General features: G+C 41.7%; 1 protein-coding gene across 2 annotated transcripts in view; it reads right to left on the bottom strand.

The window, feature by feature from the left end:
* The window catches only part of ttyh3b (tweety family member 3b), a 29,099-nt gene that overhangs the window by 4,037 nt on the left and 1,730 nt on the right, over nt 1-23,332 (bottom strand). Inside the window, exons 3-14 of one of the 2 annotated variants that reach the window (XM_040045407.1) lie at nt 13,924-14,120; nt 8,558-8,669; nt 8,259-8,479; nt 7,507-7,602; nt 7,275-7,347; nt 7,069-7,144; nt 4,807-4,862; nt 4,615-4,707; nt 4,435-4,527; nt 3,975-4,111; nt 1,891-2,064; nt 374-449 (exon numbers count right to left, since the gene is read on the bottom strand). In XM_040045407.1, the coding sequence (XP_039901341.1) occupies nt 374-449; nt 1,891-2,064; nt 3,975-4,111; nt 4,435-4,527; nt 4,615-4,707; nt 4,807-4,862; nt 7,069-7,144; nt 7,275-7,347; nt 7,507-7,602; nt 8,259-8,479; nt 8,558-8,669; nt 13,924-14,120 (1,404 nt within the window). The remainder of the gene's footprint in view (nt 1-373; nt 450-1,890; nt 2,065-3,974; nt 4,112-4,434; nt 4,528-4,614; nt 4,708-4,806; nt 4,863-7,068; nt 7,145-7,274; nt 7,348-7,506; nt 7,603-8,258; nt 8,480-8,557; nt 8,670-13,923; nt 14,121-23,332) is intronic. The other variant, XM_040045495.1, reaches the window with a different exon arrangement.

Raw genomic sequence — 23,332 nt, 5'->3', positions numbered from 1 at the left:
AAACAGTCTGCCCCCTTCTTTTGATGCAAGTGCAGATCTTACTATAACGACAGGCTTCTTTTTCAAGCTTCCAGTTTTCCCAGGCTGCCAAAATGACCTACATGAAGGCGATCTGTGATCACGGTCTAGCGTGAGCACGGAGGACACTTGCAGTGTTTTAGGGATTTGGGGTGGGTGGGTGGCGCTACCTTCCAATATCCACACATAGCGCGCTATGAAACATCTGAAATAGTGAATAATTTACACCGTTCTTTGCTCGTTACGCTTAAATGAATAATATGCCAACTGTGTGGGATTTGAAATGTGTCCCAGCAGCACTGTGGCTATTGGAAGATAGCTGTGGGAGAATGTGTTCTAGAAAGTGTGCACTTACAGAGGGTGGAGGGGACTCCCTGCCAATCAGGGGGGTGTTCTCACACCGAGGGTTCTGAAAGTTTGCGTTCTGGCTCCTGCATTATAGAATAAGAGGTTACTGCATGTCGTCACCCTGCCGCTGAGCTCATGATGTGCGGATCTGCTCATCGCTGAAACACAATGACTCTGACATATGGCCTCTGAAAAATTACCTCAATAATTATTGCCAACGTAGGACGTAAGCTTGGTACTACAGGGGCTTAAAACACCTCGGCCACAGTCTAACATAATTAACATACTTTCAGAACAAAGGCAAAATATTGAATCTCACAATGGGACTCAGTGAAATAGGACTGTTATCATCATGGATAGCCACTGGAGATTAGCCTCAGGCCCACATTTAAAAGAACTCTGCAGCAATCGTTTTTTCAGGCCAACATTTCAACTATTAAAGGATTCAACAAGATATTTTTTAACTTAATAACAGTCTGTAAATGTCCTGTGCAAGCAAAATTTATTAGGGAGCTAAATGCTGAGGAGGCTGTTTATTCTATTACTGCAAGCGGACACTGTGGGTACAGAAACCAACAACCCCGGCATGGATAAGCTGCACTTTATTTCTATTTAGCTCAATATAATCAAAGCCAGCCAGCGCTCATGCGACACTCAGTTTTTAGGGTTTTTTAGTGTACTGTGGTTTAATAACGATGGATTTGCATGCTTTGTTCATCTAACTGTAAACATATGATTTGCATTACTGCCAAACCAGCTCCTAAACCTTGTAACTATGTTATGAAACTTATTTTCCAGGATTGATGACAATCTGGAGCTTGTCATATTCAACAGATTCAACTACCATATGAGACTGTGTACCTATGCAATGACAGCTTAGCTATGGCAAAAAGGAAAGTAATGACTGGATGAGACTTCCCATCTAACTTTCAGGAAAAGCTCAAACCAAACCCTGTGGTATGCTTTGGAATATAGACTCATACAGGGTTGGTGAATGTGGTCCTTCGATGGTCCAAAAACCTCAAATTAGCACGTCTTACTTTCTGGTTTCTTTGTGGCTTGAAAACCATCATTCTTCCCTTTGCAGCAAACACTGCATTGTGTTTATTAATTGTGGAGAGATATATGCTTACTTATCGTCTCTACTTCCTATTATGAACAAGCAATTCAGTCCTGTGCCAACAGCAAGCATGGTGCAACTATTAACTTAAACTATGCGAGTGCAAAGCTGAATTTTTTTTATACAGCAAGCAGCTGTTTTTCTTTTAGCATCTCAAAGATGATAAGTACTAACTCACTGAGTAACAAATATCGCTGACAGTGTGTTGCAGTCGACATGCAAGCCATACATATTTTAAAAAACTATTTAACAGCTTTTCTAACTTATCATTACCACAAGCAGTAAGCACTGCTGCACTTCTAGCCTAGATCACATGGTGTGGGGGGGGGGGCAAGCATCAGCTACCTATTGGCAGGCAGTGTATGGTCCTGCTAGCCTCTAGCTAGCGGTGGGTGCTAACTCACATGTATTCAGTGACGGGGGCATTGCTGACAGTGTGGGCTGTAGCGGGCAGGCTAGCTTCGCTACCGTAGCTGGAGCCACAGCTGTAGAGACTGGGCATGTGAACGCGGTACAGGTTATCGTGCACCCCGCCACGTGAGGCGCCCGACTCGTCCTCTCCGTCTTCCTCATCCATCCTTCAATTGGTCGGGGTAAGGGCCAGGCACGAAAGGGCATGATGAATAAGAAGGGGGGAGGGAGGGAAAGGTACAGGGAGAGGGAGATCCGAGAGAGACAACAGAGTGTAAACAAGTGGTTGAAGAGGAGGTTAGGAGAAGGGGGAAGGTGTACTTGTACTATCAGGAGTTCCCCGATATTAAAATCTGGGTAAGGCTACGCCCTCCGGCCCCAAAGCAGCTGGACAAGAAGAAAAGGAACATTGGGCAGCATTCATCTACTAAACAGACCCACCACAAGTGCAGTGAGGTCCAGAGTGGACACTTTTATTTCCCTTTATTGCTATGTGTTGTTAAGTAATCATCAACTGTAATAAAGTAGCAAACCCTTCTGTATTCCATGTCATTGGTAGAAACATGCATGTCATTTTCTTCATGCAGTCATCCACTGTTGGCTGAGAGAGTTTGCTCCTTTTATTAACAGGTCGCATTGTTCAGTGTCCGATTTCAAGAATGTCCTTTTATATAATTCATGCATCTCTGTGTGCTCCATGAAATTAAAGCAAAAACATCAGGAAAAAAAAGATAATATGGCTGGTTTGGGCAAACCATTTTCAGACAAAAAAACAAAAAAAATGGTCAAAAATGTAAAACAGCCAGCAACGTAACAAAATGAGGCATCAGATAAGATACGTGCTGATTTGGAAGTTGGATGCAGCTGCAGAAAAGCACTGGATTCTGTTAAGTAAGGTCAGTCACAGTAATGCATGTGTACGTGTAGGCTTTATTATTTATAAGGTTCTTTTTTTTCCAGTGATTTTTTTTTGCAACTCTATATCAGCTGTCCATATGCTAAGAATATATCATCAGACTGAAAGAGTTTCAATTAAGGTAAAGAGGCAGGAAGCTGTATGATGAATAAATTAGCCTAAGCCCTGTGTTAACAGAGACAATAAGCGACAGGTGTTGTTGCCCCAACTGGCCACCAGATGGAGACGTGTTACTCATTAAACCAAAATGGAGTTTGCGACACAGTCAGTCTTTACAGGCAAGAGACCCAGTGAGCACTTGTTCTGAGAGATTGATTATTTTTCATACCTGTTGGGTCATACACTGCGATTCATGGCGATTTATGCCCGCAAACAGCAAGTGTAAAAGGAAGCAAAAGAAAAAAAACTATCATGGCACAGCTGTTTCAATATTCAAATCCTTCACCGGAGTGACACGGTCACTGCGAGCAAAGTCTACCTGTCTCTTTCTCTGATTTTATCGCAGAATTATTTGCTCGTTCGAATATTTGTATGAATGGTAGCGGTGGTTAATCTGACCGTGGGGGTCATATGCATCACCATTCGTTGAAGCCCAAAGCATTTCCAAATCAGGACACAGGGGAGAGGAGGAAGGGAAAGAACATAAGGAGGAAGTGGGGCACGGAAACAAACAAACAAAAAAAAACTGTGGTGATATAAAGTCTAACACGACACTGGTGCTCCAAGTCCAAAGAGGAGAAAAGAAAAATGAGAAGTATGTACAAACATACAAACAATGTTCAGCCACACCGGCAAACGATAAAATAAACTGTATAGATGCAAAGATGGCAAGTAGATAGTACAGAGTACAGAGTGATACGACAGTCTGGGGGGCAGGTACACTTAAAAAAGAATGACATGCATGGGCACCGAGTCGATTCTTTATGGGTCTTCCCACTGTTATCGAGTCCACCAGCTGAGATCAGTTAGACAGTTACAGTAAGATGTTAACGAGCTAGTGATGTGTCAGTCATTAGTTAACTGAAGAGATGGATTTAAGGACGTAAAGGCTTGTGTGTGTGTGTGTGTGTGTGTGTGTGTGTGTGTGTGTGTGTGTGTGTGTGTGTGTGTGTGTGTGTGTGTGTGTGTGAATGAGAGAATGTGAGGGTGGGTGTATGTTACCTCTTGCCAGGCCAGGTGTGCGGCACACTGCACACAATAGAGGAGAACATCAGAGCAGTGACAAAGGAGAAGAGAACCAGGTAGATGAGACCCTCCACGCCATCATAACACAAGCCAGTCAGTGCTTGGACGTAGTCCTACGAGGAAAGGTGAGTAGAGGAGAGCTTTGGCCCTAAAGTAGTCCTTTAATGAATCAATTCCTTATTTACAGTCACACAAAGGAAAAAAAAATAAAGCTACTGTGCATGTTTCCACCACACGAGGAGAGGAGAGAAGTCGCAGGGGATTTCTACTTCACCATAACCTCTGAAAGCCTGCGTCATGATCTGGTGTGCATCTCAACAGAAATGTAACTGCACAGCGTAAAACGGTGTCAGCCGTGCCGTAGAGTCACCGCACACGTCTACTTTAAGCTTCAATTACGGACGTTATCTTTACCACAACACACCCTGTAACTCACCATGTGCAGGCTGCGACAGTCGACGAGAGCAGTCAGCTGGTGCAGGCCCACCTCGGTGGAATTCAGCACAGACTGGATTTGCTCGAGATTCCCCTGCACACGCAGAGCGAAGGTTACACATGTATGCTCAAATATACTGTAAATATCTGCTCTTATGTACATCTAGACACACAGACACACCTTGGTGCTGGCAAAGTCACGTGCTGCTGATCTCAGTAACTCTGCCACATCATCCTGCATCTCCACCAATGCTTTGTGGCTCCCCGACAGCCTCTGCAAAAAACAAAAAAACAAAGCAAAACAGCCCCGTGAAAGGAAGAAATTGCAGAAAAATGTGTTCCAACGATGCAACAGCAATGACAAAGACCTCACCTGCTGAAAGGGGTTAATCTGTCCAGAGCTGCAGGTCAGGTAATACTGCAGGATATCTGCGAACATGCCAGTAAATACAGATCACTATGACGATGGGAACGTTTGGACTGCACAGTTCCATTTAAAAACCTCACGTGTAAAATAATATCCAGTATGACTCTATTGAGCCATGATTGCAATTCCACTCAGGCATAATTCAGTGTGTGTGTTAAAGAGGCAACATCTGTGCGCTACAGCAAACAGACAAAGCGGAAACAACTGACAGACAAACAGAAGTCATTAGATGAGTGAAAGGAGGCGAGCGAGGGAGAGAAATGGAGACAAAGAAACGGAGCAACTGAGAAATAAAGAGGGATATAACAGGATGGAAAGAGAGAACAAATGCAATTAAATGAAAAACGAAATGTAGTCAGGTTGGTTTTTTTTTCTGAATCTGAGACAAGCAAGGGCAGAGCGAGCAGGGAGTACAGGGTTGCTGATGCATTGCAGTGAGCACAGAGAGAGAGTGAGAGCTTTTAGATACCAGAGTGCCAATCAAACACAATCCTGCTGGATACACACACACACACACACAAACACACACACTTGTTTCTTTAAATAGCACCAACATGTCAGGGTGAGATTCAACTGTCAGTGAGGAAAATGGACTCTGTTTGAGACATTTCTGCTCACACTATTTGTCAATATGCTGCATTTGCATATAAAGGGTCGTACCCTACATCCCTTTACCATAAAATGTTCAGGATTTATAATTAACAGAGAATTTCTAAACATGACAATCCCCTCTCCAGGACTTCTGGATCCAAAAGTGTCGCACTCTTTCTTTAAATTCTGATATTTTATTTAGTGAAAACCAAAACAAAATGTGGGATGCTTTTGTCTTCAAGCAGCATAAATAACTGTAAATATTCTTTTATCCAGGGATTCCCAAATGGTAGGCCACAGACCCCTGGTGGGGCTGTGAAGAAACTGCAAGTAGACAGGAAAAATTTGCATATGATAAACAAATGGGAAAAATTATAATATAAACTATAATTATGTGTGATATATAAATAATATAAATTTGAAAAAAGAAATATCACTATTTGCACAAAGCCAACAGATTTTAATTTTTTGGGGGTAAAAATCTGACATATTTTGATTGTTAACTTCCCTTAGACTTCATTAATGATGTAAAAACCATAATGGAGATGTGGCTATCGCATGCTGCAACTAAAAGTGTTAAATGAGAATCAGCTTCAACAAGTAAATCGTTAGAAGATAAAAACGAGTAAATGAAAACACAGAAACACTTCATGAGCTCGTCTTATGACCACAGTTGTGGTTTAAGGTTTGGACTGCACACAGATTTACAGACTTTGAAATAGATGGCAGTGGTCTGCAAGACTGGAAAAGGCTGTTTTAGCCCTGTAGCACTTCATGCCTATCTTACCAGCACCGTTTAGACACACTACAGCCAATGTCAATACAGGTGGATTATGGATCAGTCACACAACAACAGAAATAGGATAATAACCTCCTTGCCTTATGATTGCTTTTAATTTAGTTTTTTTTCTTTTGTTTTTTCCTGCCACAGGTCAAGCATGCGACATCCTAAGTGTCTCAGCACTACTTTCAACCACAATGGGTCTCGACAGGTCGTGTGTCTCCAAAGAATTGTGACCCAACTTGGACTGACTGCAATCCCTCTCAGACAGATTGGCAAAGCTGTGAAATTAATATAATTCATAAACACAGACACGCTCACAGTCTGAGTCAGTCTGCGCCAATGAGTGTAACTCGTGTGTGATTATCTCTGTCCAACAGAAGATTCGACTGCACTGGTTGTATTTCTATATAAAAGCAAGGTTACAGACAACCTGTCATTTTTCAGTTAATTCACTGTCCTGAAGAAACTACATCACATCTGTGAGGTTCTGGCTGGACTCTGACTGTAAGTAAATTTCTGTGCATGTAGACAACAACAGATATCCAATTAGCGTCGATATATATCAGTTAATTGCTGTTAACAGATTTGACCTCATTTCCAACTTGATTCCTGATGGCACATAGACTCTGTCTTCTTGCTGTTTCATGCACCAAAGTTGCTTTACAGAGGGCAACTGACTGCAAGTGGTCACAGACCTGGTCCCCATCTTAAAAGCCATCATTTCAAAGCCAACAACCCCGCAATACAATTTGTTATATTCATTTTATGATTATGTGAAAGAAGCACAAAAGGTTTTGAAAAAAGGCCAATGATTTATTTTCTCGTCTCCATACCTTGGTTAATGACATCGTTTTCCTTGGTCACCCTGGTGATGTAGGTATCAGGGGAAACGCAGAAGTCGCTGGCTGACTGTGGGGGGCGAGTGCACATGACACATCAGGCTACAGTAACGCGCTGAACAAACTCACTCGAGCAGTGGGTAAAGATTACATCACTGCAGAGCCGGAGAGCTCAGCAGTGTTGCCATGGTTACACTTACAGCAGCGACAGCCAGCTCCAGGCCCAGCGATCCCCAGCTGATGATCAAAGTCAGAACACCCAGCAGACACACTCTGAAGAACAACCCCCCCCCCAGAAAAAATATCGTTTTAAAGCAAGATTCAGCTTACCAACACGTTATACAGGAGGCAGTCTCAGCACACACAGAGGCAGGACACAATTTGATCTGTCCAATAGGAGCAGGCTTTGGTGTGTGATGTAAGGTAGCATACCCAATAAGAGTGCCTCTAGAGTTGCGTATCAGTCCAAACAGCACCAGAAGACAAATGAGAACATCAAAGAGCAACAGGCCAAGGTACCCCAACCACCTGTAAATAAAAATAATTATCACAGTGTTTCATACAAACATACAACACCAAGTCAAACAGATACATATGCAATGCAAAGGACAAGCTAATTAAAGCTTTACTAGAAGACTCGACACGTAACAGCATCACAATCTGTTTTTTTTATCAACCACTTTTTCTGTCATTGCCCCAAAAACAACAAAGCAGGTTAACATGAACAGAAAAAGAGGGAATGAAAGCCATTCACACTTAAAGAATGAGATCAGAGTACCCATTCATTCACAAACTACTGCGAAGGATACAATCTCCACATAATCCATGAATATCTTTTAAGAGCTCCTTTTAGCATGTATCTCAGCCTCTCCCTTTAAAGGTGCATCATGACATCGTTGATCCAATGTGTCTGTCAGAGGAAGCGAGTAGCCTTCATTCTGGTTAGAACTAGAACTGGTTATTTTGCCTTTTCTTGCTAACATTTGTTGAATTCTGCTGTTGTGCACCTAAAATATTTAAATTCTGATTTGATTTGATTTGATTGGGGATATGACCAGAACATATGGCCCATCATCTGTGGTTTTAATAGTTTAACCTTACAGTATAACACTTTGTGTATGAGAGAATGTAAGAGTAGTCTTGAGTCTGAGCAAGAAACAAAATCCATGCTGGTCAGTAGTTACCTGTAAAAGTCAAAGGCCTCTGTTTTACGGGCCAAGTCCTCCAGGGAGATCTCAGTATTGGACCAGAAGGGAACATCAACCATCAGCCTCACCAGCTCATCCAGCTGTCCCTGGAGCTTCTGGACGATGGACACATAATCTGTCTGATCCTGGAAGGCTGTCTCTAACTGGACCAAGTTCTCCTCCACAGTCTGGTTTAAGGCTAGGGCGCTGTCTGAAACCTAGAAAGAAAAAACTGTCATCAGGAAGGTTTTCCATAAATAAATAAATAAATTTTTTGCAATCAGTGGACAACTCACCAGTTTCTCCACTCCAGACACGGTGCGGTTGGCATGACGGAAGGAGTACGCTAAACGTGCGGCTCCATCACTCGACTCTCCGTTTCCATAGAATCCTACGGCTATGCCAGCGCTAGGAGGCAGAAAACAAGACATCCCACATGTAAACACAGCACATAATTTAACCTTTAAATTCATATCATACAGAACTACCCACTGACAGTTGAACTGCTGAGTGCAGTTGCTCTTTCAACCAGCAACAGGCGACATTGAGCACTTTGGCTTTTCGGCTTTGGTGTCACCCTAAAGCCTCGGGCAAGCACAGGACTACCAGGAATGATTCACACACACTCACACACACACACACGGAGCCCAAACAATAATTGGGTCACCAGACCGCAAATAATATGATCCTTCTGCAGCTCTGCACCCACGTTCACACATTACATATGCTGCAATATCTGGGGTTACTGGCCCCCAACTTTCCTTTATTTCAAGCCCACGTCCTCCTTAACCATGTTCATGCTACGACTAACCCATCGCCCACCCAACACCACCACCGTTACAGAAATCTTCTCCACTCTGTGTTTTGTCACTCCCGACCCCTTTTCCCCGACATCCCCCCTCCTCACCATGGTTTTATAGCCTCACTCAGCCTGTAAAAGCTCCTGCCCTCCCCTTGTATGCGTGTGCCCGACTGTATGCTTTTGTATTGATGATGCTGTCTGCACAATAACACCAGACAGATTTGTAGAGAGAAATTTATGGCCCTTATTACAGCAATTCATTCTAGCCCATTAGATTTTGAGTAGCCCCTCTTACAACAGGGTCTGCGCTGTGTGTGTGTCTGCGTGTGTGTTTCAGAGCTTTATGACATACATGACATAAAACCGCAAACACAGAAGAAAAACAGAGTGGTGATAAAAACAAGCACAGTGGCCCTTTAATGTGCTTTGTGCGTTGATGTACCCACTGTCTACTTCATCAGTTATCATTTCCCCACCCATCCCTGCCTCCCATCATCTCACTCCATCCTCCATGTGATCTCAGCTTAAACAGTCAACCACCTCCCTCAGCTCCTGTTTACACATCCTCTTCTTCTCACCCAACACCCATTCTGTCCCTTAGTTCCCTTTTATCCCTCCTTTCCTCTCTCCATGAGTTTTATCTCCCTGGTTTTAATACCAGCTGCTCCTATCAGGAGATTGCATAAGCTTAGGATATGAAACAGACAGAGCTCCTCCTTTAAGGCAAAAGTTGAGAAATCAAATAAGAGACAGCAAACACTATCCAGCTTAGTTCTGATAACACAAACAACCTCCAAACGGGAGAATACAAATACGTTACTAGAACATCTTTTTGCCTTTTAGGAACAGCAAGCTGTTCTTAACGAGGTCACCTCAAAGAAACTGCGCTCTGTTTAGTTTCTGCTTCAGTCCACTTTCAACTGAAATGAACTGACTTCATGAGCTAAAAATGCTTTGTTCTACCTAAATGAGCACACTTAAGTGCAGTCAGACGGAGCTCAGCAGATAAGAAAGTAAACGCTGAATACAACGCTGGGTTATGATCAATTCCAGTGCAAACAGATTCACTGTAGTCCAAAATAAATGCATTCAGTTAGCAGACAGCATTCTGATGATTAAAACCGCTACTAACAAAGCAGCTGATGACTATTAAGACTATTCTGGGGGATTCACCAATCCAATTCGTGCTGGCCAGGCCTCCTTTCTGGCTCTAATTTCATACATTATCCGCAATAATGTCATCAAAAACACTTTGATTAATCAAAATTGATACAAAGTGTATGATACATACAGGGTGAGTGTCATAGTGCCCGTGGTTTTTATTAGTTTTACTGTTTTCTCACTCTGTGTGAGTCCCAAAGATTCTGTCACCTTGTTCAGCGTTGCTGTCTTCATGTCTCGTCATTAGTTATTTGCCTCTACCATTTTTACTTTGAAGGTTAGTTTTCTCGTGTGCCTTGTTTTGGTTTTACTTCCTGCTTTTGTTTCCCTCCTTCGAGACGGTCCGCTGTTCACTGTTTTCACCTGCATCTAGACACCGATCAATGTGTGTCGGCTCGTCTGTTTGTTCCCTGTTGTTCTCCCGTTTGTTCCCTTGCTCCTTGTTCTTTTGGTGCTTCTTTATGGATTCTTGTTTACCTTTTCAGACTGGACTCTGGACTGGGTTTGATCTGACAATAAATGCTCATTTTCTATTGCTTTCCCTGCCTCCCTCTGTGTTCTGCTTTTGGATATTCTCACTAATATTATATGAGAAAATGAGACACATGGCTGACTTTTTTTTTCAGCAACAGCCATTTGAGCTATGCATATTTTTTGATCCAATGATCTCTCTATGTAATTGTTTTGATCATTCTACTAGATTCAAATTTCACAGGAATCCAGCCATTTACATTGATCCACAGTTCAGCAGTTCATGTTACCTTACCTGTTCTCTAAGTGTTTTTGGATATGCATTTTACAATCAGTTTCTCAGATACAGTGTTCAGTTCATTCTTGGCAGCCAGTTTGTTATTTGAGAAAATGTCTCAGCTAACTAATAATCAAATATGTCGATCTTTTTGTTTTTTGGCTGATCTTTTCACAACAACAGCAAAAAAAAACCTAAAGCAAGCTACAGAGTCTCCTGTATAAACACACTACAGCTGCACACAAATGAAGGAAGCCCACATGTAGCTGGAGCTGAGCCAAAAATAACACATGATGTCATATTAAATTGTGGACCAAACAAAAAAAAACAAAAAAAAAAAAACGCATGGAACCGCACGCACACAAAATCACACGCAAATGCGTTCACATATACTCAGATCCATATTCAATAAGAAATATTACAGCTAATCATAACATATGAAAACCTCCAAAACAACGATCTTCAGCTCTGAATCACGCTAATGTGCGTACATGCACACACACACACTTATACACAAAGACAGCTTCCCCGACTGTATAATTCATTTCTCGTCTCTGCATCAAATCTGCTTCTGTCTCCATGGCAACCTTTCTAGGCCAGGAAGAAGGCCGAACAGAGAGAAATAATAAATAAAGGAGGAGGACTAGCAGAGATGTAGAAATGGAAAGAGAGGAAGGAAAAAGTCAGCAGAGGAGAGGCATAAAATTGATGAGAGGGTAACTGAAAGAGGAACAGTCTGTGTGTCTCTAAGCAGGCAGAAATGTGCTCGTCTGTGTCTTTGTGTCCAAGTAAGAGCAGAGCCCACACACACTCTGGTATCTGTGGTCAAAATATCCTACCGCTGGGTCACTTGGGTTAAAGAACCCAGAGTGTACAAAGCCTTCAGAGTCAGATAAACACAAACACTGAAGTGTCACCACCTGGCTGGCTCCCACATATGCCACATGGGCTTCATGCATGTGATACAGCAGCTGGAATGGTGACTTGCCACCATTGCCATCTATTCTGCATTTCACTGTCAGCTTCTTACCCTCGGCCTCTTTTTATTTATCTATTGTCCTGTCAGGGCGTGCAGCTCTAATAGACCTGCTAATTCTCTCATCAGGACTAGCTAACCCACCATGAGGCGTACCATTTCAGGCATTAACACTTTCTGGAAAGATTTTATAGTGCTTACAGTGTCATGACGAGTTATCATTGATCTGCACACTTTTGTTATCTTTACTTTATATGTTCTACTTGGCTAGCCCCAAATACACACATATGGTGAAACAGATAAACACACTAACATACACATGGCAAAGCAGATAAACACACTCACACACACATGTTGAAACAGAGCAGTGGAGCAGGGGAAACGATCACGATCTTAAATAACTACAAAATGCTGCACCTGAGTATAGGGAAGTCACTGTAATATGTAAAGAAACCAGTATACCATAGTATACCATAGTATACCCATCAGAAGATGGGTATACTATGGTCATAGTATTTAAATGATGATCAGTTGATACTAAGGGGCCCAAAGTGTGCCAAGAAAACAATCTCCCACACCATTACACCAGCAGCAGCAGCAGCCTGAACCGTTAATACAGGGCTTGAGGCCAGCGAGCCTGAGTGAATTGTAGCCTCAGTTTCCTGCTCTTTGCTGACTGTAGTGTCACTTGGTGTGGTTTTCCGCTGCTGTAGACCTTTTGCTTCAAGGCTGCTTCAGAAATGCTCTTCTGTATACCTTGGATGCAATGTGTGCTAAGACAAAACTAGTTATTAATGATAACTAATTCAAAAATTATTTACATGTTGACTGCATGTGTTTGTTGTACACATATAATACAAGTAAGAGTCAAATAAAAAAGTCATTCTGCTCATGCTACTCACTGCACCAAAGTAATGACGAGAGAAACTTGTTCTGATTGAAGAAAATTAAAACGTTTACCTTAAGTCATCATTGCTCAGCCTGTTAGTCAAGCACTACAAGCCTGCTATCCCTTTTCAGCTGCACGCTGTACACTAACTGGCTGTATAACGCTTTTCTTAGCAACCCCCTGAGAAAATTTGAGTCCAGGGCTAGAGGGCAACTCTTCCAAGTGAATAGCTAATTATGCTGGCTCAGCCCTATGGGAGCATTCACACTTAAGCACTGCCAAACAAAGGCATCCCTGACTTTTGTTTTGTTTTGTTTCTTTGCAGGATTGATGGTCTAATGCTGCGCTTCATTTACCTCCGAAGTCAGATGTCAAAGCAGGGAATGACATCACTCCCGACTTGACTGCGTTCAAGCCGGAAAAGAAAGGAAGGAAGAGGATTTGTTTTGCCACTAGCAATGTAGAATCATCCATCTAGCAATATAGTATAATGTCTGTTTTTCTGCCCTTAAACACAAAGATGGAGCCTGGTTGGGTCTCTGTGTGTGACTTATTTAGTAAGTCACAAATACAAAACAGTAGTAGCACAGATGAGAGGTTTTACAGTTTTTATGTGCACTTCCGCCAACATGGATTTTGAAGTAAAGGACTTTCTGAGCTGGAAATCCAACTTGAGGGGGCGTTCCAGTTATAAATTCAGTCTTGGAAGTCAACATTTCCAACTTCTAACTTTAAATAAAGTATTAGCAACACTGGCACTCTTAAGGCAAGCCAACCAAGTTGCTTTGGATACCTTTACATTAACGAGAGCTAGCTAGTGCTGGACCATTTGAATAAACGTGGCTGATATGGTGCTCGACATTCTGAACTTTCATCAACTTTTCAGCATAAGTAAAGTGAAGCAGCAGATCCACAATTCAGTTCAGCAACACACGACATTACTTCACTCAAAGTCAGTGAGACACAATCCTCCCTTACTCATCTTACAGACTGTGATGCAAAGGTGGATGTTGCTAAACGCACTCAAGCACAAACAGCTTCATCACATTGTACAGAAGAGTCGATCTCATAGGAATAACGTCTCACCTGCAGACGAGTGTGGCAATGATGACGCACCAAGCGGTGCAGCAGCAGTCAGCGCTAGGCTGCTGGGAGTGCATATGGGAGTGTGAGGACTCATCACTCTTGCGCCGCCGGCAGCAAAGCCAGAAAGAGTAGAAAAGGAGGAAAATAAGGTCCAGGCCCAAACACAGCAACGCCACAGCACCGAGGAGCAAAACAGACTGAGGAAAGAGTGAGAGAAAAAACAAAAAACCAATTAGCAAAAACAAGACATTTGTGATTTTTGTACAGTTTGTGTTACACGTTTTCCATTAAACTTTGTCTTGATTCATTCAGATGCATCGTGTTTGAGAGGTTTCCTTTATCACAAGGAAGTGGGCCATTTAGGATGTGGGTTAAGGAAGCAAATTAGCTGATATGAAGAGAAACCAGACACACCGACAGACCACATGATTTGCCAGACATGTGAATGTATTTGCAAAACTGTGTTCCTGTCTCCTGCTACTTGAGGCCCCCAAAATAGTGACTGTTAAATGGGCTTTTGATAGACACCATAAAATTTTTACCTTGTACTGTATTTGCACACCATCAAGCACATGCACACACACACCTCCACGAGTGAGAGGAAGCGCTGCTGCTGGGGAGCTGTATGCGCCAGAGACCCACCACACAGATCACATACCCTCTAAAAGCTTTGAAGTGTAAAAGAGGGTGGGGGTGATGGGGGTAGACAGAAGGAGAAGTAGGGGGAGTAAATTTGAAACAAAAAAAGACACGCTGGAGAGACGTACAAGGAAGCAGATGTGAAAAATGACTGAAGTGAACTCTAAAAAAGGAAGAAGCCGGTAAAGACAGACACGAGAGCTGTTACAGCAGTTTGGCTGGGACTGATGAAATCTTTTTTTATCTTACACACGCTGAAATGTTGATTTTTCTTTCCCCTCTGGGACTGTCTGGAAAAGTCATTGTACTGGAGGACCATGAGGGACAATTACACGTTTCTGGAAAACCAAAAATCTCCACCTGCTAGACTACTTAAGGCAGACAAAGGAATCCTGCCACGGAGCTACATGGTGACAAACTGCAACAGTGCAACTCTGGGGACCCTTGATGATAAACACAATGGGACTCCACCTCCACAAACACTTCCTGACTTCCCAAGATTTTAAACTGCTGCTTTTTTGCTACTGACCTCATATTTTTGCTGATTTCCAGACGGCAATGCCCTTACATCTTTAAGCTTATTAAAATATATCAGGAAAAGCAATCTCTGGGACTGTGTCTCTCAACCCAACAGGATTCGTGCAAGGATTAGAAGAGCAAAAAAAAGAACACACACACAAAGAAAAACAGACAATCACTGCAGTTTTAAAGGTCTTCTTCCTTGAGCCTCTTAGAATGGTTCCAATGAAAAAATAATGGAGAAACATGAACATCCTCCTAAGGATTGAACCAGCTATGTGTAAATATGGGTCTAAACGAGTTGCTAAGCACCTATATTCAATACGATGTCAAAACCACTAGGCGTGGCACTACTTTTGAAGTAAAGGACTTTCTGAGCTGGAAATCCAACTGAGCTAGACGCCAATGTTAGCATGCTAGCATGAGCACAAAAAACAGTGCTAAACTGTTAGTAAGAGACTGTGCCAAGTTTGCGTGTTCAGCATCTTAGTCTAAAATGTTAGCATGAGGGGCCAGCTAAAACTGCAATGTTCTCACTTCTATTTCTACTTTCACTGTCTCTTTAAATTGGACTTTTTCAGTAAGCAGTACAATTCACGCTAGCTACTCACAAAAGCATATAAGTGATAACTTGTCTTTGAAGGCACAAATCTCTTTTCACATTAAGAAAAACTATGCACCCTAATAATGTCAGTGCTTCTTGGTGTGTGAGCTGAGGCACATGTAACAGCACTATAGCACCATACCAACACATAGGGGGCTAGAGCCAATCTAATCAGGTATGGGTTCATTAGAATACTACAGCAGAATTTTTCATACAGTATATGTGTAGTGAAACATGCCAGGCATCATTATTTACTAAACGCATCAGTCTACTGTGTGAGATCCTACAGTTGTGGCTATGACCTGCTGCAATGTTTAAATGTGATGTACCTCATTACAAGATAAGTTACAACTATAGTATATGGACAAAAGTACTGAGCTAGCTATACTTTATACCTACAGGAGCTGCTTAGCATTGAAAATCTAGCCAACGAAGCTCCTGGTGCAGTTTTTTGCTGATGTTAATGCCAGAGGAGGTTTGGAGCTCTGCAGTTATGGAGTCCACAGTGTTGGCGACGTTTACACACTACGTGCCTTGGCCATTGTCTGCCATTTGTGTAGTTTTAAAAGTTGTCTTATTACACTACCACACGCTTATTCCTAAAATAGCTGTGCTGTACAAAACAAACAGGTCTGTCTTAAATTATCCCCTCCAGTAGTTTTATTTTAAAAAAATTAAGTATTTTATTGTGCAAATTCTGACTGTAAGAAAAAATACTCATTAGTGAGGGTCCATCTCAGCAAATGTGCTATTAGCAATGTTGAGCCCTGCTCATCAGAAAGAAGGAGGAGGACAAGGAGAAGAAATCTGGTTATTACCCAGCTATCCCTGACTGTCTCCTCCCAACAGATTAAAGATGATGAGAGAGGAAATGACATGAGTTTCCTGATTCTTAGTCTATGGTATTATGTATAGGTATGTGTATATGTAAAATCAACAAAGGGATTTAAACTAAATGGAGATACAGATTAACCGTAACAGACTGGCAATGAAACTGCACATATACATTATGATACATGTCACTAGTAGGACACATTCATGGAGAGAAAGTAATATTTTTTACATGAATTCACGGTTTCCCCTTTCATAAGAGTTCAATTTTGGTTGGATTATGTTTTTTTCAAGTGGCCGAGATCGGATTTCAGAGCAAACTGCTCACGATGCTGTGGTGACTCGCATGCCCAAAAGAACAATGGCAAAGACGTCACATGTGATACAGAAATAAACATGGAGGTCACAGTTAGTGTTTACATTTTCTACTTCATAAGTTTGTGTGGGAAAATTTGTGAGCAGATGACAAAGAGCACAAAGACGACAGCCAGCTTTTTAATTATGGCATTTCTTGTGGCGTGTGTGGGTGCAGAGTCGGAGCCATGAGTGGTGGCATTGTACCATGAATTGCTTCACAGAGACAATTTTCAGGTTGTCACAGGCTATTTTAACTACATAATAGAATTGTGAATGTAAATTTCAGTTCAGAAACCAGAAAAAATAACTAGACTTCTGCCTGCAGTCTGAAGACAGCCTTCGGCACGGCACTGAAACAGTTTCATGCAATGACTAAGCCAAAATGGAAAAGAAAAAAAGAATACTGTACTGGCCTGAATGAATGAGAAGATCATCAGATATCAGGGGACTAGGTAATTCTTTCTGCAGATTTGTTTTTGTGTTTGCAAGTCTTATTTACAGCCTTACTGTTGCTAGGCAGGGAAATATTTTTGGACTGTTTATAGCATGTCTTTCAGGGTTAATACAATTGTTTGGTTAACCCAATTAAACACAGAGCATGAGTGAGACAGCAAGGCTGCGACATGCTTTGCTACAACATTGGAAAGAAACTCACTGTGAACACAGAGAAAATCTCCTGTTCCCAAATGATGGGCTGAAAGGTGAAAACCCAAGCCTCCAAACACAGCTTAAACTCATGACAAACGTAGGCTAGGCCATGAAATCAAACTGCAGAGCTTAAAAATTGGCATTAGTCAAAACAGTATTTAAAAACGAATTAAATGTCATTTTTTTTCATCAATAAACTCACATTTTCAGAGTGTGCATTCTTGATTTAAAAAAAGCAATTTTCACAGAAAACCTGAGCGTCTGAAAAACAACTCGTAAACAGATCATCAAAAAAGCAAGTAGTTCCAACAAATGCAACTAAAATCAACTACATACAATAAAGCTATCTATAGATAAACTATACTACAGACTATTAAGTCTGTTCATATAAAGAATTACATATACAATCCAATGCAAAAGTCTTAAAACACCATTGAAATTTACCTAAACACATGTAAATGAAAATTAATAAGATACGCCATATAAGGCATAAACAGAGTTTGTACAATTTTAGTGAGCTTGAAAGTCAATATTTGGAATATTAAACCCCTTTTATTCTTCAGCACAGACGAAACCGTTTTAGGCAAACTTTCTTCTAATTTCTTATTCCAGGCTTCTTGAAGGACATTCAAAGCTCTTCTTTGGATGCTGGCCGCGTTTTGTTCCATAAAGATGATCCTCCTCTAAGGCCAATGCTATCACTGATAGTATTCATGCCCGATAGTGTTTTTCTATCCAGGTATGCCTTTGTAGCACTGTTTGGGATCATTGTCATGCTGAAAAATAAAGGATTTGCCAATGAGATGCTTTCCAGATGGTATTGCACGGTGGATCAAAATCTGATGATATTTTTCTCTGTTCATAATTCTCCCAAAACAATGACAGTCTCCACCCTGTTTTACAGATGGCTGTAGACACTCACTGTTCTACCTCTTCTGTGCAGACTAGCAACACTTTGGACAAAAGCTTTCAAATTTGGATTCGTCACCCCGTAAGTCCCACTGCCACTGATTTTCAGTGCAGTTCTTGTGTAATTTGGCATACCTCAGCTTTCTCTCCCTGTTTCCCCTCCTAAAGAATTACTTCTTCACAGTCACCCTTCCACCGACACCATTTCCGATAAGGCTTTGGAGAACAATAGATGGATCAACTAAAAGGCCAGATGCATTTTACAGGTCCTGTGTCGTGTCGTTGTTTATTTTTTTGTTTCTTAAGGACATGACTTTCAGATACTGTTCATCTGCTTAATACATCTGTTTTGTGTCCTCCACTTGTCCACTTCACTCAGATCTTTTAAGGAGACACTGCACTGAAATGCTGAGATATGGAAATCATCTCTTTGGTGCATTACTTTTTTATGTATGTCAAAGACCACTAAAAAGTTTCAACAAATTCTGGCACCTTGGAAGCAAACTGTAAAGAGATAAGGGCTGGCTCAGTACTCTAATTCAAGTAAAAATTCAGAAAAAAGTGAAAACCCTAACCCATCACAAATTGGGTCTTGGAGATTATCAAACCCCAAAATTACTCAGTGCTTAGTGTGGTTAAGAGACGTAATGAAGTGAAAGTTTATGTTTAAGCAGCTAGAAATGAAAGATATCTCACGGTTTGCAGGAAATATGATTTGAATGATCACCTGCCAATGAAAAGTGCAAATCAGCGAGTCATGACTGTTATGTTTACAAAGCAACAACAACTGACCTAGTACTCATAGAACTCCTCCTGGTGTGCTTGATGGCTGTTAGATTAACTATCAGGCTAACAAACCATCAGTGCAGATTAGGCGTGGATCAATTAGCCCCTAATAAGCATGGTGAGCCTGGGTGTACATTAGTGTGTGCGTGCGTGCACATCTCCACACTAGAGATCAGCTTGCAGGCTGGAGGAGGGACTAAACGTTAAACACCCCGGCACACTGATCTACTTTCAATTTGCCCATTTAAGTGTGTGTACGTGCACTCCCACAAGTGTGCGTGCATGTGTGTGTGTGTTTGAGATGACAGGATCAATCACTTCCACTTCACTGAGTTGTCCTTGCACTCTCCCTGCCTGTGTGTTACTCTGTAATTTGGCCTACTATCCTCTCAACTTCTTTCCTGAGGCATTCACTGACCTCAAGTTCATTCTGTTAATATTCACCTGTGCCACTGGGTCAAAGAGCTACCAAAGCATAAAGGCATGGACAGCGCACACAAAAAACATTCAACGCTAGCATCATCTTTCTAAACTGCTACGAGGAAATGCCTTCTTCAGTGCAAACTGTAGCAAACCATCCAAAATACCAATTACTGACTTACTTTCCACAGCTGGCAATATGAAAGTGTGTGTTATTACAGGTCACATGATTCCTCTGTAATGTTCTGCAGCTGCTTAACTGCGAGCTGACTTTGCGATTCCACCATAACGCAAACAGATGAACACAAATGCAGAACCTCAGGATAAGAGCTCCTATTTCAGCTATCCAGGAAAAAAAACGCAAACGGTTTTCTTCACAAAGCCACAGAGTCAGCATCCCCACTACAGTCAAAGTCATCACAGACCAGTGAGTGAGTGAGTGAGACATGGTGTGAGAGGAGAGCTTTTTTTCTTTTTTTTGTGACCAGCTTCAAAAGCTGAATGCAAATGAACCCGAGCCAAATCACATCAGAAAGAAAAACACTGCACAGAAGAATCTCTCTCTATTGTGTGTGTGTGTGTGTGTGTGTGTGTGTGTGTGTGTGTGTGTGTGTGTGTGTGTGTGTGTGTGTGTGTGTGTGTGTGTGTGTGTGTGAGAAATGTCGTGGTGCGGTGACGAACACCGTGTGCTGAAAGACACTGTGTAAGACCTTGTTTGTTATGTGTGCGCCCGAGTGTTTATGTGCTTCTCAGCTGGATGAGTAGATGCATGAAAGCCTTTGAGACAGATATACTGAGCCAATCTAAAGACGGGCTTCAGTGAAAGAGTGAAAGAAAGAAAGAGAGCATTCTTCCACAACAGACTCCAGCCCTCCCCTTCACCCTCCCCCCAGTCCAACTCACCCTCCTTCTCCTTGTCCTTCTCAACCTCTATCTCTCCCTCCTCTGCGTCTAGCCAGAATTAACGATTTCACCCTGAATGGAACCCCTACATTCACTCACTCACACACACACTTGCGAAATAACACACACGAAACCCCCCCAAGGGAGCTGTGTGACCTCATCTCAACGAGCAAGCTCTAAATACGCGCTGACACAGAAAGCGAACATACTGTACGTGACATATATGTATGTGTGTGTGTATATATATATATATATATATATATATATATATATTTATGTATGTATATATATATATATATATATATATATATATATATATATATATATATATATATATAAATACAGTGCACGCAACGTCTACAGCTGTACAAACAAACGTATGGTCGTAGCACAAAACCCTCACTGACATAGAAACCGCCTCGTTTGCTAAAATATGTCAGGATGTAATTAGTCTAAAAGGGGGGTCCTTAAAATTCCAGTGGGCAAACACATTGGCACACACATCTACAAAGGCCCTTAGTTAAACACTGAATAGCTCGCAGGAAGTGGCTATTTGGCAATTTGGAAGCACCTCCCATGGCTCATGGAGCCTTCTCTCTCTCCTCTCGGCTCCAATCAGTCCCTTTTTTATCTTTCTCACTCCTCTTCCTCCTCCTCCTCTCTCCCTTCTTCTCTCTCCGGTTCTCATCTCCCTCCTCTTGTTCGTGGCTGTGGGTGCCTTCCCACGCTCAGCGCATGAACTTGTACGCCCTCCCTTCTCTCCCCGTAGTGTCAGCAAATGCATTGAGGGATGACTGCAGTGCATGAAATGTGAGATCCTGAGTGATGTGCCTTTGCTTTATATGGCCTAGCGAGGCTGGGTTTACTGCTGCAGAGACCTGGGAGTCACCTTGTTTGAGGATTCTAATGAAATGCAGCAAAACTGGGGCAAATCCCCCCCCCCTTTCAAGATGAAGCTGCTTTCCAATGCACCGTTCCTGACTCAGTCAGTGTTTAATCCAAGAATGATATCAATTAGTTTTATGCTTTCAAAGAAATCTAATTTGGGATTTTTCCTCATTAGTTTTTTCCAAGTATCAGGTTCATTTTAATCCAATAAAATGCTGAAAATTTGTGGAAAAACGGACCATCGGAGAGCACAAAGTGCTGACTGCATATTTTGTCCAACCAACCCTCGCAAATCAGCAGATATTACACTGATAATGATATACAAGTAGGACAATCGCATTGGGATTTCTGCCAGTGATAAATGACTTTACATATTAATAGGTTTTCAAAATAGTCTGTGATTTATTTGTGGCCATTGGTTCCTACACTTCTAATGGTGTCTAGAGAGCCAAGAAATCAATTCCTACTCACTACCTCATATTACAGATTGCATATATGTATGAGCTGCAAGCAGTTCATCAAGAGTGATGATACTTTCACAAACCACCACATTTTATCATTGAAAGGTAAAAAAAAAAAACCCAATCTGTCCACAGATGATTACACAGACTTAACATGGATTCATGGCCTGTGCTGGTGTCCAACTGGTACCTTTTTTGCTAAACAGAGGGAAGAATTATGGGAATTTAACCAACGTCGATCATGCTATTCATAGGTTGACTGCTAATTGGCTGACTAGTTGGCTTGGAGATTGAGGGGAACAACAGCAGAGTTCTCGATGAACAAGAAGAAGGGCAAAAAAATGTAAATATAAAAAAATAAAAATCACAAGACCTCAGACAATGGCTTTTTTCATTGTTTTTTCCTGTTTGATCATGACAGGGGTTAAAGCACAAACAATGGGACAAACAGCCCACATTACTGACTGCTCCATGTGTTTTTGGCACTGCCATCAGGTGACAGTACAGTTGCAGCACGTAGACGGGGTCCTGCACAGCTCTGTGTAGCTGCTCCAGCCTACCAATACTGCATCATGCCACGCGCTTTACAAGGTGAAAAAACAAAAACACCAGGAGCACTGTTAACAGGTTTATAGTTTCAGAGTGTAAAACAGTGTTTACTTACTTCGTTTGATTTTATTTTTTGAAATTATAAGTACCTTCGGTGCTTAGTACTACGTTGTGTTATGTTGGATATGTTATGTGTCAGAATTGGAGTTCTACAGCAAACTAAATTTAATTTGCAAAAAAGTAACTCTTAACTAATTACTAAATTCATTGATTTATAGGTTCTCCACTTGTTATGTGTCAGATTTGGAGTTCTACAGCAAACTAAAGTTTGAAAATAAAGTAAGTCTTAACTGATTACTAAATTCATTGATTTACAGGTTCTCCATGGTCTGGGACTTACAGTGCAATTCAAATATCCGGATATCTGTTGCAAGACTTCAGTTCAATGAACCAGTCACTGTTTACAAATGTAAATACGTCTTTAAAAAAGGCTAATAGAAAGCTAAACCACTGTCAGACAAGCACGAGTGGGTTTGAGATTGCATTTCTATTCCCTTATTTACTCTCTACGTGGACTACAAACGTATTTGGGAGAAAATAAATGGAAGACAGAACGATTCCTTTACCTTCTCGCTTTTCTACAGAGTCAGGCTATTCATATGCAGTATCTATATAGATTCATCGGTCTATGACTGTGGAACAAGAATAGGCTCACAGATTTTATTCTCTCTTTTTTTCTCTCTCACAGTCACACACACACATTCACACAGCGCACTGATCGATGCAGGGAGAGACCCCACAACTCTGGCTGCAGGACGGCTTCAGTCACCACTTGGCCACTCTGCTGTGAAATTACAGTGTGGGCATGTGGCAGGAGGTACGATGATGAGGCAAT

This window comes from Simochromis diagramma, unplaced genomic scaffold (genome assembly GCF_900408965.1).
Source record: "Simochromis diagramma unplaced genomic scaffold, fSimDia1.1 OVJJ01000798.1, whole genome shotgun sequence".
Classification (NCBI taxonomy): domain Eukaryota; kingdom Metazoa; phylum Chordata; class Actinopteri; order Cichliformes; family Cichlidae; genus Simochromis; species Simochromis diagramma.
This window is presented reverse-complemented; position numbering and strand designations above follow the sequence as displayed.